At 52.2% G+C, this 13,674-nt stretch overlaps 1 protein-coding gene across 5 annotated transcripts in view; it reads left to right on the plus strand.

Moving 5' to 3' along the window:
• STKLD1 (serine/threonine kinase like domain containing 1) overlaps positions 1–13,674 on the plus strand; it is a 30,428-nt gene that overhangs the window by 3,251 nt on the left and 13,503 nt on the right. For all 5 annotated transcript variants that reach the window (XR_010130389.1, XM_019033142.4, XM_019033141.4 and 2 more), the window contains exons 3-7: positions 6,022–6,066; positions 7,774–7,848; positions 9,608–9,709; positions 11,685–11,755; positions 12,799–12,914. Coding sequence is in view for 4 of the 5 variants with exons in the window: in XM_019033142.4 (XP_018888687.4) it covers positions 6,022–6,066; positions 7,774–7,848; positions 9,608–9,709; positions 11,685–11,755; positions 12,799–12,914 (409 nt within the window). In the remaining variant the exon portion in view is untranslated. The remainder of the gene's footprint in view (positions 1–6,021; positions 6,067–7,773; positions 7,849–9,607; positions 9,710–11,684; positions 11,756–12,798; positions 12,915–13,674) is intronic.

Genomic DNA, 13,674 nt, shown 5'->3' on the forward strand with positions numbered 1-13,674 from the left:
GCGCCAGACTAGCCAAGGTCACACAATTTCCAAGAGGATTTGAATTCAGGCCACCTCACTGGGGGACACCGTGCTACCCAGTGCTGGGTCACCAGTTTTACCAAAAGGGAGCCAGGCCCAGAGAGGATGGGGACTGGCTCAAGGTCACACAGGGCTAAGGTCACACACCAGGCCCTGAGCCCTTCCACCACACTCCTCACCAGGGCTAGCAGGGCATGGGGAGGTGTAGGCCTGCAGGAGGACAGCCCTTTGTGTGTCCGAGACAGGGAGGTCCAGATCAACAGAGGGACTAGGGTGAGAAAGCTGCTGCAAGAGTCCCTGGCACGCCCTCCTCTCTGTGGTGGTGGCAGGGACCCAGCAGGTTCAGGGCTGGCCACACAGCGGGAGGAGCCTTGTCAGCAGCCGCTAGTGGGCCAGGCCTCAGTCCGTACAGCTCCGCAGTCTCACCCTGTATGGCTGGGCCTGGAGTCCTTGTCCCTGCCCTGCTCTCTTGCTGGCTGGCTGTGGGGTTGGCCCCCTTGTCTCACAAGCCACTGGGGCAGTGTGGCTGACTGCCCTCTGAGCAGTTAAGGAGCTTTTTTTTTTTTGGAGATGGAGTCTTGCTCTGTCGCCAAGGCTAGAGTGCAGTGACATGAACTCAGCTCACTGCAACCTCTGCCTCCTGGGTTCAAGCAATTTTCCTGCCTCAGCCTCCCAAGTAGCTGGGACTACAGGCACACGCTGCCACGCCCGGCTAATTTTTTGTATTTTAGTAGAGACAGGATTTCACCGTGTTGCCCAGGCTGGTCTCGTACTCCTGGAACTCCTGAGCTCAGGCAGTCCGCCCGCCTCGGCCTCCCAAAGTGCTGGGATTACAGGCATGAGCCACCGCGTCCGGCCTGAGGAGCTTTTAAAAATGTCAGCCATGACTAGACATGGTGGCTTATCCCTGTAATCCCAGCATTTTGGGAAGCCGAGGCAGGCAGATCCCTTGAGGTCAGAAGTTCGAGAGCAGCCTGGCCAACATGGTGAAACCCCATCTCTACTAAAAATACAAAAATTAGCCGAGCATGGTGGTGGGTGCCTATAGTCCCAGCTACTTGGGAGCTGATGCGGGAGAATTGCTTGAACCCGGGAGGCGGAGGTTGCAGTGAGTCGAGATTGCGCCACTGCACTCCAGCCTGGGTGACAGAGCGAGACTCTGTCTAAATTAATTAATTAATTAATTAAATTAAAAATAAAAATATCACCCAATTATTTCTAAATAAAAATTGGGGAAAGAGAGTGTAGGTAGGAGTTTATGGGTTCTTCCAGTCTTTTTTCCTAAGCGTTTGTAAACTTTTTTGGATTCAGGAGAATGGTATCGTTAAAGTTGATAGCATCCTTTTTATATTGCAAACATAGTTTCATGTCATTCCCACATGTCATTCCCACAGCCTCCTCCTCTCTTGGCTCTGGCAACTGTGTGGCCTCCCGTCTTGCTTGATGTGCTGTAACTAACCCAAGCCATCCCTATCACACGGGCTGAGCATTGAGCTTGTTCTCAATTTTTCACTTTGTGTAAACAGCTCTGATAAAGATGCTTATAGCATTATGGATTTGTTTGTTTTTTTGTTTTGTTTAGCATCCATGATTTCCTTAGGAAAAATTCCTAGGAGTGAGATTTCTGGGTCATACGATGTAACTTTTTTTTTTTCTTTTTGAGATGGAGTTTTGCTCTTGTTGCCCAGGCTGGAGTACAGTGGTGTGATCTCAGCTCACTGTAACCTCTGCCTCCCGGATTCAAGCGATTTTCCTGCCTCAGCCTTCCTGAGTGGCTGGGATTACAGGCACGTGCCACCACATCCAGCTAATTTTGTATTTTTAGTAGACGGGGTTTCTCCACCAACATGGAGACGATGGTCAGGCTGGTCTTGAACTCCCGACCTCAGATGATCCGCCTGCTTCGGCCTCCCAAAGTGCTGGGATTACAGGCGTGAGCCACCGCACCCAGCCGCTTTTTTTTTTTTTTTTTGAGACGGAGTCTCGCTCTTGTTGCCCAGGTTGGAGTACAATGGCGTGATCTCGGCGCACTGCAACCCCCTTCTCCCAGGTTCAAGTGATTCTCCTGCCTCAGCCTCCGAAGTAGCTGGGATTACAGGCATGTGCCACCAGGCTCGGCTAATTTTGTATTTTTAGTAGAGACAGGGTTTCTCCATATTGGTCAGGCTGGTCTCGAACTCCCAACCTCAGGTGATCCGCCTGCCTCGGCCTCCCTAAGTGCTGGGATTTCAGGCGTGAGCCACTGTGCCCGGCCACAATGTAACATTTTCAAGTCTTTCCGTGTTTTGGCCAACTTCACCTCCTCATATGCCCCCTAGGACAGGAGGAAAGGAAGACAGGAAGGCTCACTCAGTGTCTTTGCTCTGGATTCCACGGGACAGTGCCACTGGCATCTCAGGTCTCTCCATAGATCTGGGAACAATTCACTAACTTTACATGATGGTCTGCAATCACCCCATTATAAGAGTACTTCATTCATAAGTCTTTTGAGCAAAATTCTGGGTGAGGATCTGGTATTAGAGCCAGTGGTAGTATATACCTAGGGCCTGTGCCACCAAGCATGCTGCAGACTCAAAGCTCCGTGCTGCCCTTGCCACCACCCTTCCCTTTCCATGCCCTCCCCACCTCCACCCGGAGAGGGCACAGGAGAGAAGAGCACTGCACATTCCATGCGTGGAGACAACCTTCCCCATGTGGGTAAGGAATGAAGTGGTGAGACTGATGCTTTCCCAACCAGAACAAGATGTTCCTGTTTAAAGACGGTCTGAAAATGGATCCTTTACTGATTTCTTGGAGCGTATATTATGCTGTCCTAAACTTATCTTTGCAACAGGAGCAAAGATGTTCTCATTGCTCTAAGTATTTTTAGTTCTCTGCCTTAGGAATATCTTCCGTTTGTGCCATATGGTGGGGGCAGGAATGGTGGGAGCCTGTCACTCCTGCTCAATAATGATGATGGTGGTGATGATGGAGGTGGCAATGATGGTGGTAGTGGTGGTGATGGTGGTGGCAGCAATGATGGTGACGATGGTGGTGATAATGGTGATGGTGGTGATGGTGTGATGATGGTGATGGTGGTCATGGTGATGGTGTGATGATGGTGATGGTGGTCATGGTGATTATGGTCGTGGTGATGATGTGATGATGGTGGTGGTGGTGTGATGGTGATGATAGTAATGGTGATGGTGGTGATGGTGATGATAATAGTGGTGATGGTGACAGTGGTGTTGATGGTGTGATGGTAATGATGATGGTAATGATGGTGATGATGGTGGTGATGGTGGTGATGATGGTGATGATAGTGACGATGGCGACGGTGGCGTTGATGGTGTGATGGTGGTGATGGTGTGATGATGATGGTGGTGGTGGTGTGATGTTGATGGTGGTAATGATGGTGATGATGTTGGTGATGGTGGTGATGATGGGGATAATAGTGGTGGTGGTGACAGTGGTGTTGATGGTGTGATGGTGGTGATGGTGTGATGATGGTGGTTGTGGTGTGATGGTGATGGTGGTAATGATGGTGATGAGGTTGGTGATGATGGGGATAATAGTGGTGATGGTGACGGTGGTGTTGATGGTGTAATGGTGGTAATGATAGGGGTGGTGGTGGTGATGGTGTGATGATGGTTAAGGTGGTGATGATGGTAATGATTTTGATGATGGTGATGATTGTGTGATGATGGCGATGATGGTGGTGATGGTGATTTTGGTAATGATGGTGGTGATGGTGATGATAGTGATGATGGTGATGGTGGTGGTGTTGGAGTGATGGTGGTAATGGTGGTGGTGTGATGATGATGATGGTGGTGATGGTGATGATGATGGTAATGATGGTGATGATGGCGGTGATGGTGATGGTGGTGATGATGGTGGTAATGATGGTGATGATAGTGGTGATGGTGACAGTGATGATGGGTGTGATGGTGGTAATGGTAGTGGTGTGATGGTAATGATGGTGATGGTGGTGGTGATAGTGTGATGGTGGTAATGGTAATGGTGATGGTGTGATGATGGTAATGATGGTGATAATAGTGGTGATGGTGATGGTGGTGGTGATGGAGTGATGGTGGTAATGGTAGTGATGGTGGTGTGATGATGGTGATGGTGGTGATGGTGATGGCAGTGATGATGGTGGTAATGTTGATGGTAATGATGGTGATGATAGTGGTGATGGTGACGGTGGAGGTCATGGAGTGATGGTGGTAACAGTGGTGGTGTGATGATGGTGATGATGGTGATGGTGGTGGTGATGATGGTAATGATGGTGATGACAGTGGTAATGGTGATGGTGATGATGGTAATGATGGTGATGATGGCAGTGATGGTGATGGTGATGAAGGTGGTAATGATGATGTTAATGATGGTGATGATAGTGGTGATGGTGGTGGTGATGGAGTGATGGTGGTAATGGTGGTGGTGTGATGATGGTGATGATGGTGATGGTGATGATGGTAATGATGGTGATGATGGTAATGATGGTGATGATAGTGGTGATGGTGACAGTGGAGGTGATGGAGTGATGGTGGTAATGGTGGTGTGATGATGGTGATGATGGTGGTGATGGTGATGACGGTAATGATGGTAGTGATGGCGGTGATGATGATGGTAATGAAGGTGATGACAGTGATGATGGTGATGATGGTAGTGATGGTGATGGTGGTGATGAAGGTGGTAATGAAGGTGATGACAGTGATGATGGTGATGATGGTAGTGATGGTGATGGTCGTGATGAAGGTGGTAATGAAGGTGATGACAGTGATGATGGTGATGATGGTAGTGATGGTGATGGTGGTGATGAAGGTGCTAATGATGATATTAATGATGGTGACGATAGTGGTGGTGGTGATGGAGTGATGGTGGTAATGGTGGTGGTGTGATGATGGTGGTGATGGTGATGATGGTAATGATGGTGGTGATGGCAGTGATGATGATGGTAATGATGGTGATGACAGTGTTGATGGTGATGGTGATGATGGTAATGATGGTGATGATGGCAGTGATGGGGATGGTGGTGATGAAGGTGGTAATGATGATGTTAATGATGGTGACGATGGTGGTGATGGTGGTGGTGATAGAGTGATAGTGGTAATGGTGGTGGTGTGATGATGGTGATGATGGTGGTGATGGTGATGATGGTAATGATGGTGGTGATGGCGGTGATGATGATGGTAATGGTGATGACAGTGGTGATGGTGATGGTGATGATGGTAATGATGGTGGTGATGGTGGTGATGATGATGGTAATGGTGATGACAGTGGTGATGGTGATCATGGTAATGATGGTGATGATGGCAGTGATGGTGATGGTGGTGATGAAGGTGGTAATGATGATGTTAATGATGGTGATGATAGTGGTGATGGTGGTAGTGATGGAGCGATGGTGGTAATGGTGGTGGTGTGATGATGGTGATGATGGTAATGATGGTGGTGATGGTGGTGATGATGATGGCAATGATGGTGATGGTGGTGATGGTGATGATGATGGTGATGATGGTGGTGGTGGTGATGGTGGTGATGATGATGGTAATGATGGCGATGATATATGATGATGATGGTAATGATGGCGATGATAGTGGTGATGGTGATGGTGGTGGTGATGGAGTGATGGTGGTAATGGTGGTGGTGGTGGTGTGATGATGGTGATGGTGATGGTAATGATTGTGATGATGGCAGTGATGGTGATGGTGGTGATGGAGGTGGTAATGATATGTTAATGATGGTGATGATAGTGTTGATGGTGGTGATGGAGTGATGGTGGTAATGGTAGTGGTGGTGGTGTGATGATGGTGATGGCAGTGATGGTAATGATGGTGATGGTGATGATGGTGACAGTGATGGTGGTGTTGGTTGTGGTTGTGGTAATGATGGTGATGGTTGTGGTGGAGGTGGTGGCTGAGCAATGATGGTAATGGTCGTGGTGGTGGTGGTGGTGATGGCGGTGATAACAGAGATGATTTGCTACATGTTTATTAAGCTCATGCTCTTGTGCCCTTGCAGGTGGAATGCATGGATGACCATTACGCCAGTCAGGCCCTGGAGGAGGTAACTCTCAGGGTAGTTTTCCCTCTGGAAGAGCTCAATGGCGCATACACAGACTGTGCTCTGTACCTTCTTGTTGAGTGCCTGGGTGAAGAGAAGGCTGGAGGGAGGGATAGAGCATCAGCACCAGTTTTGCCTCAGCTGTGAAGCCAGCAGCCCCAGGTCATGAAGGGAGTCCATGCCCCAAACACTCACTGCTAAATGCAGGTGCTGACAACTTAGAACATATGTTCCCAGAGAACATAAAGTTTAAATATTGGGCTGGGCACGGTGGCTCACATTTGTAATCCCACCACTTTGGGAGGCCGAGGTGGGTGGATCACTGGAGGTCAGGAGTTCAAGACCAGCCTAGCCAACATGGGGAAACCCTGTCTCAACCAAAAATACAAAAAAATTAGCTGGGCATGGTGGTGGGCGCCTGTAATCCCAGCTACTTCGAGAGGTTGAGGCGGGAGAATCACTTGAACCTGGGAGGCGGAGGTTGCAATGAGCCGAGATTGCACCATTGCATTCCACCCTGGGTGACAGAGCAAAACTTTGTCTCAAAAATAAAGAAATATTGGCCGGGTCCCTAGGTTAATCTACCAATAACTTTTTTAAATATTTTTTCTTCAATATAAAATTATTAATTACAGCAGAAAATTTTAAAAATACAGAATTGGGTTTTCTTTTGTTTTTACCTTTTTTTTCTTTAATAGCAATGGGGTCTCACCATTTTGCCCAGGCTAGTCTGAATTTCTGGGCTCAAGCAATCGTCCCACCTTGGCCTCCAAAGTGCTGGGGTACAGGCATGTACCACCACGCCCATACCAGAATTGTTTAACAAAACAAATATAAATTACCCTTAATTCTACCATTCAGAGCTGCCCAGCAGTAACATACTCATTTACAATAATAGCAATAACAGCTGCACTTCGGTTTGATTGGCAAAGCCTCCGAGTAGCCTTTCTTTGTGTTTCTTGAATTTTCCACGAGCTTGAAGGTGTCCCCTCCTATCTCATGGTCACTTGTTTGTCTTCTGGAATTGCTGGCTCTGGAGCTTGGCCAGCAAACATTATTGGGTGTATAGTGTGACTGAAGCACAGTGGTGGGCCCAGGCTACTCGGTAACAAATGGGAAGAAAGAGCATGGGGCCTGCCCAGAGCCGCACGCCGCCATGGCTTTTCACGTTGCCGATTCCCATCCACAGCCCACTAGGCCACCTGCTTTCATGCCCAACCTTCCACCACAAGCAGTTGTCTGTCTGGCTCCAGGTCTCTAAGGCAGCCCTATCTGCTCCTGTTTGGGCATGTTTCAAAGCACTTTCCGCCAGGGCAGGGGCACTGGGACCTCTCCGTGTGCCCACCTCCCGGTGTCTGCACCACCTCCTCCAGCCAGCCCTGGCTGTGGCTGATCCCCACCTTCCTGGCACTGACTGCCACAGCTCACTCACCCCCCATGGTATCCCTGTGAGGCAGATTCCACTGGGACCCCCATTTTCAGATGACAATATGAGGCCCCGTCACCCAGCACAGCCAGCTCATGCTGGAGACAGGACCCACATCGGACTGCCTGGCTCCTAACCACCGTGCAGCTTCCCTGAGCCCACTCCCCGGCCCAGCTCAGAGCCCGAGGCTTGCATGTTTGTTGGGATGTGTGACAGAGAAGCCCGAGCTGAGAAAGGCGTGGAGAGGCACTGACTTCTCCGTTTCCTCTGCTCTATCCTGGCAGCTGATGCCACTGCTGAAGCTGCGGCACGCCCACATCTCTGTGTACCAGGAGCTGTTCATCACGTGGAATGGGGAGGTGGGTCAGAGCTGACACCTACGGGCTCAGCCACCACGCAGTGGGCTGCAGGACCAAGCAGACTGAGCCCAGAGCACGCCCACCCCCCACTGTCAGAATAGCTCGTGTGGCAATGGCAGTGACTGTAAATGTGGCCACCCCTGACCTAACACTCACTGGGGCCAGGTACCATGCTGGGGGCTTTCCGTGCATAGTCTCATAGGAGCCCCAAAAACCTTATCGTCAGGAGAGTTTTTTTTTTTTTTTTTGGACAAAGTCTCGCTCTTGTCCCCCAGGCTGGAGTGTAATGGTGTGATCTTGGCTCACTGCAACCTCTGCCTCCCGGGTTCAAGAGATTTTCTTGCCTCAGCCTCCCGAGTAGCCGGGATTACAGGCGCGTGCCATGACGCCCGGCTAATTTTTGTATTTTTAGTAGAGACGGGGTTTCACCATGTTGGCCGGGCTGGTGTTGAACTCCTGACCTTAAGTGATCCGCCTGCCTCGGCCTCCCAAAGTGCTGGGATTAGAGGCGTGAGCCACCACGCCTGGCCAGGAGGGGTTCTTAACCCATTTGACAGAAGAAGAAACAGAGGCTAACAGAAACAAGTTGCTCCAGGTTACCCAGCTAGTACGTGGCCAAGCCAGAGGGCCAGGCCAGATGGGCCTGACTCCCGGGCTCTGCACGCAGCCACCGAGCTTGTCCTGGTGAGCCTGTGCCTCTGATGACAGAGTTTTTACTTTCATGGAAGGAGCTAGTTGACCCCCGTCTCCACAGCCATCCGACGCCGGTGCCGTCCTGGGCCTGTGCGCCCCTTACTCCTGCAGCCCCTGTGCAGCTTACTGACCAGCACCACATCCGTCACCACGTGCCAGGAGGGCTGCAGGGCAGGAAGTACTGTCCCTGTGCTCCTGATGGGGCCTAGGGCTCCGGTTCAGGAGCTCTCCAAGGCCACACAGCTAGTAAACAGCTGATTGGGGACGGAGACTCAGGTCCAGCAGCCGGGTCCTGTAGGCTGGATGACTTCTTGTCTTTACAAGGAGCCAGGAGCTTTCCAGTCACTTCTGATGGGACTGAGGCAGACAGCGGGAGGCTGAGCAGGCACAAGGGGTGCTGGAGGTAAAGAGAGGCTAAGAAGCCTTCTGCCAGGCGCCAGCCTGCATGAGATGTCCACACTGGTGTTCCCACCTGGGGCCAACAATCCCGGGTCCGAGCAGGAAAGGCCCCTCACATGCTCCCTCTGCTCCAGGTGGGTCTTGGGGAGGGGACCTCACTGCATGCACTCCCAAAGATTTTCTGAGCACCCCCTAATGCTCTCAAGGAGGGTGCAGAGAAGCCAAGAGGACATTTCCCTATGGGAGGGAGCACAGAATTGGGGGCCCTGACCTGGTCTGCTGGGGCTCTGGCCAGGGCAGGGTCCTCAGAGGAAATGGGTCTGAGCTGAGCCCTAAAGGGTGCGTAGTTATCCCTATGAAGGGGGTGGGTAGTGGTCCAGGCAGAGGGGTCCACATGTGCAGTGGCCAGGGGACAAGTGCAGCTTTTGGGAAAGTCCAAGTAGCTTGGTGTGGATGGAGTGTGGAGTGGAGGTGGGGCCTGGGAATGGGGAGAGGAGAGAGAGGAAGCTGAAGGTGGGGCAGGAGGGGCTTGTAGCCCCCTCCAGTGGGCAGTGCTCCCACGGCCACTGCAAATGGCAGCTGAGCGCAGGGAGGCCCTGGAGCAGGCGAGCCTGCAGAAGCACCGGGGCCTGGGTGTCCTTTGGCTAAGGGCCTCCTGTCCCAGCAGATCTCTTCTCTGTACCTCTGCCTGGTGATGGAGTTCAATGAGCTCAGCTTCCAGGAGGTCATTGAGGATAAGAGGAAGGCAAAGAAAATCATTGACTCTGAGGTGAGGTCCTCTGGGGCACCAGGCCTGGGGGCCACCTAGACCTGTGACACAGGCCCTGCGGTGCAGGGCAAAGTAACAGCGGGAGGGCAGGCACCATGGAGTCCAGCCTTGTTTTTTTCTTAAATGTATGCCTCGAGGCATTGCACTCTAGGATGTGTGCAGATCTTAAGTGCACAGTTTGATGCACTCACACAACTTCCATCCAGATCAAGACAGAAGGCGTTCCTAACCCTAGAAGGTTCCCAGTCGGTGACCATGATTCCAGATTGTTCTGCCGGTCCCTGAAGTTCCTATAAATGGACTCGTCCGGCATGCTGCCACTCCTGTCTGGTCTCCTTCCCTCAGCCTGCTGTTGTGAGCCCCGCGGTGCTGCTGCATGCACCAGCAAATCATGTGTTCATTGCTTGCTGCCACTCTGCTGCCTGATTGTGCTGCAGGCTGTTTACCTAGTCTCATTTGGGCTGCTTCCAGTTTGGGGCTATTGTGAATAAGGCTGCTATGAGCATTGCTGGAAGACACTCACTTTTCTGGGATGAATACCTAGGAGTGGAATTACTGGGTCGTAGAGTACATGTGTGTAGCTTCAGTGGATGCTCCAGACAGATTTCCGACGTGGTTTGGTTGGTCCCATGTTTACTCTCACAAGTTGTGAGCATTCCCGATCCACATGGAGGCCAGCACTTCATTGTGTCAGTCTTGTTGTTGTTGTTGTTGTTGAGATGGAGTCTCACTCTGTCGCCCAGGCTGGAGTGCAATGGCATGATCTTGGCTCACTGCAACCTTCGCCTCCCTGTTCAAGTGATTCTCCTGCCTCAGCCTCCCGAGTAGCTGGGACTACAGGTGCCCACCACCACACCCACTAATTTTTGTATTATTAACAGAGACAAGGTTTTGCTATGTTGCCCAGGCTGGTCTCGAACTCCTGACCTCAAGTGATCCACCCGCCTCGGCCTCCCAGAGTGCTGGGATTACAGGTGTGAGCCGCCGCGCCCGGCCAGTTCACTTTCTTAATGATGTCCTTTGATGATGGAAAGTCCTAACTGTAATGGAGTTCACTTTCCCAATGCTGACTCTTATGGTTAGTGCCTTTGGAGTTTAAGAAGCATTTCCTGCTCCAAGATCATGAAGATACTCTCCTCTGTCTTCTGGAAGCTTGGTTGTTTTTGCCTTCACATTTAGATCTTTCATCTACCCCAGATGAATGCTGCCTGCTTTTACCCTGAGAACTGTGTTTGGGGGGACCATGTCCCCCTGAGGGGCTCTTCGGGGCACACAGCTCTTCTCTTACCATGGGCCTCAGAGGCAGGCCCGGAGTGAGTTTCAGACTTTGTGAGTGAAGCCCTTCAAAACACGAAATATTCCCAGAAACCCAGTAAGTGCAGCAGACCTACTCTAACTGGGGGCAGTGGGAGGACGCCCACATCCTGCCCCCTCAGCCCCTCTCTGACACCCCAGGGTGGCCCTGAATCCAGGGGCCCTAGGAGCCCAGCTTCAGAATCACCACCCTGGGTACTCGATGGAGCTTGTCTCTGATGCAGAACACTCCTAGCATTCTCTCTCAGGGCTCTTTTCATTTGAATGACCTAGAGGATTGAGCTCATGTAGGCACTGAAGGCTTCCACCTCTCCCATACCCGCAAGGCCGATCTGCTTTCAGCTCCCAGCAAGTGTGGGGCAGCGCGGGCCACAGAGTGGGGTGGAGGGATGGGGCCCCTGCAGCACCCAGGGTCTCTGGTATGGAGACAGCAGTGTGGAGTCTGGAAACTCAGAGTCCTTCTGGCTGCCGCCGCGGCTTTACCATCTGGAGAGCCACCACGCTGAAGCCTCCTCCACCCTGAGCGCTTGGCTGGCTTCAGGCCTGTCTCAAGATGCAAGGAGAGGATACACCACCATCCTGCTGGCTGCTCTGAGTGTCACCCCCTTGAAAGCAGCATAGGGTGCCCCTCCCATCCTGGCACCCCCTACTTCTCCCCCAGTGGATGCAGAATGTGCTGGGCCAGGTGCTGGATGCGCTGGAATACCTGCACCATTTGGACATCATCCACAGGTAAGTGGGGCCCCTGACCTCTGCGGACTGGCTGGCTGCTTTGGGAGAAAAGGCACTGAGGCCACTCGGGTGCCAGTGCCCGTGGGCAGGATCTGGGGAGAAAGGTGCACCGGGTCAGTGCAGCCAGGATAGGATGGGGACCTTACAGAGCTCCTCCTGGGCTTGAAAGAGGCTCTTCCAAGTGGTCTCAAGCCATGTGCACACGCACAGCTTCATGGGGTGTGCGCTAGCCAGGCGGGCTGCTCTAGAGTTCGTGGAAAGGAAGGAGGCAAAAGCCCTGCCAGGAAGAGAGACCGGGTTGCCTGCCGTGGGGCCAGTGTGGGCTGAGTGGGCCCTGCTGAGCCTTTGACCCCCAGCGGCACAACTTTCAGGCTGGAGAATCCATGGTCTGAAGGGGCTGGGAGATGGCTCCAATTCTGAACACCAATATCTTATTTAAAGAGGAAGAGGGAAACTACGCAACTGGGCGTGGTGGTGCACGCCTGTGGTCCTAGCAACATGGAGGCTGAGATGGGAGGATTGCTTGAAGCCAGGAGCTTGAGGCTGCAGTGAGCTATGATCGTGCCACTGCACTTCAGCCTGGGCAACCCTGACTTAAAACACACACACACACACCACGCAGACCATACGTACAAAGGGAATGCTCACATTCCACATTCAGTGTTAATGTCACTAGACGTCGCACAATGGCCAAAAATCAATCCCCAGGCAAATGCGTAGCTGAGATATCTAAGGAGGTGAACATGTCAATCAAGGGACCTCTTCGGAGTGTTGGGTGTGTTCCTACTTGTGGCTGAGGATTTTTCCCCCGATTTAAAATAATTGAGTATATTTCTGTACATAGGAAACAACTGCTTAAAAAGTAGGCTGAGATGGGGCATTTTGTGGAGGAGAGGAGGATGTGGGCTGCTGCTGCAGAACCAGGTGGGGCAGGGAGCAGAGAGTCAGGCTCAGCACACACACTGGTCCCACCTGGGGTCGTGGGTGGTGGCTGCCCAGGTGGCCCCTTGGCACCCAGAGGCAAACCCACCTCTTGGTTTCAGGAATCTCAAACCCTCCAACATCATCCTCATCAGCAGTGACCACTGCAAACTGCAGGACCTGAGCTCCAACGTGCTAATGACAGACAAAGCCAAATGGAATATTCGTGCGGAGGAAGGTGGCAGGGGCTCCCCCAGGTTGTGGGAGAGGGGGTTGGCGCCTAGAATCCAGATGGTGTTGGCTACTCTGGGTGCTGGAGTGAGGCAACATCAAACAGCTGTTTGCTCAGAAGGTCCCCACAAAGCCCTGGCCTTGTGTAAACTCCAAAGAGACCTCCTTTGGGTTGCAACTGAGCAGGCGTGCCACCACCAGGGGCAGAGGCAGGGCCCCACAGACACCCGACATTTGAGAGAAACAAAGTCGTGGTTGTTTGTGGTACCCCAGAAAATGTTGCCTCTCATGGAGGGAAAAGAAAGTGTCAGAAGGAAGGATATGAAAATGCCCAGGACGGAGGGTCTGTGGGTGCCAGGCACTGGCTGCGTGTAGATCACTGAGTCCTACAACAACCCAGGAGATGAAGGGGTGGGTGGCAAGGGGAGACGAGTTCTCGTTCCTTTGAAAAGATGGCTAGAGAAAGGGGGCTGGAGAGAGCAACTACAGAGGAGGAGTCCAGAGTCCCAGGATGGCAGTTGCTGGTTGCACTCTGTCCTTTTTTTTTTTGAGGCGGAGTCTCGCTCTGTCGCCCAGGCTGGAATGCAGTGGCGCAATCTCGGCTCACTGCAAGCCCCGCCTACCGGGTTCACGCCATTCTCCTGCCTCAGCCTCCCGAGTAGCTGGGACTACAGGCGCCTGCCACTGGGCCCAGCTAATTTTTTGTATTTTTTTTAGTAGAGACCGGGTTTCACCATGGTCTCGATCTCCTGACCTCATGATCTGCC

The sequence above is a fragment of the Gorilla gorilla genome, chromosome 13 (genome assembly GCF_029281585.2).
Source record: "Gorilla gorilla gorilla isolate KB3781 chromosome 13, NHGRI_mGorGor1-v2.1_pri, whole genome shotgun sequence".
Lineage (NCBI taxonomy): Eukaryota > Metazoa > Chordata > Mammalia > Primates > Hominidae > Gorilla > Gorilla gorilla.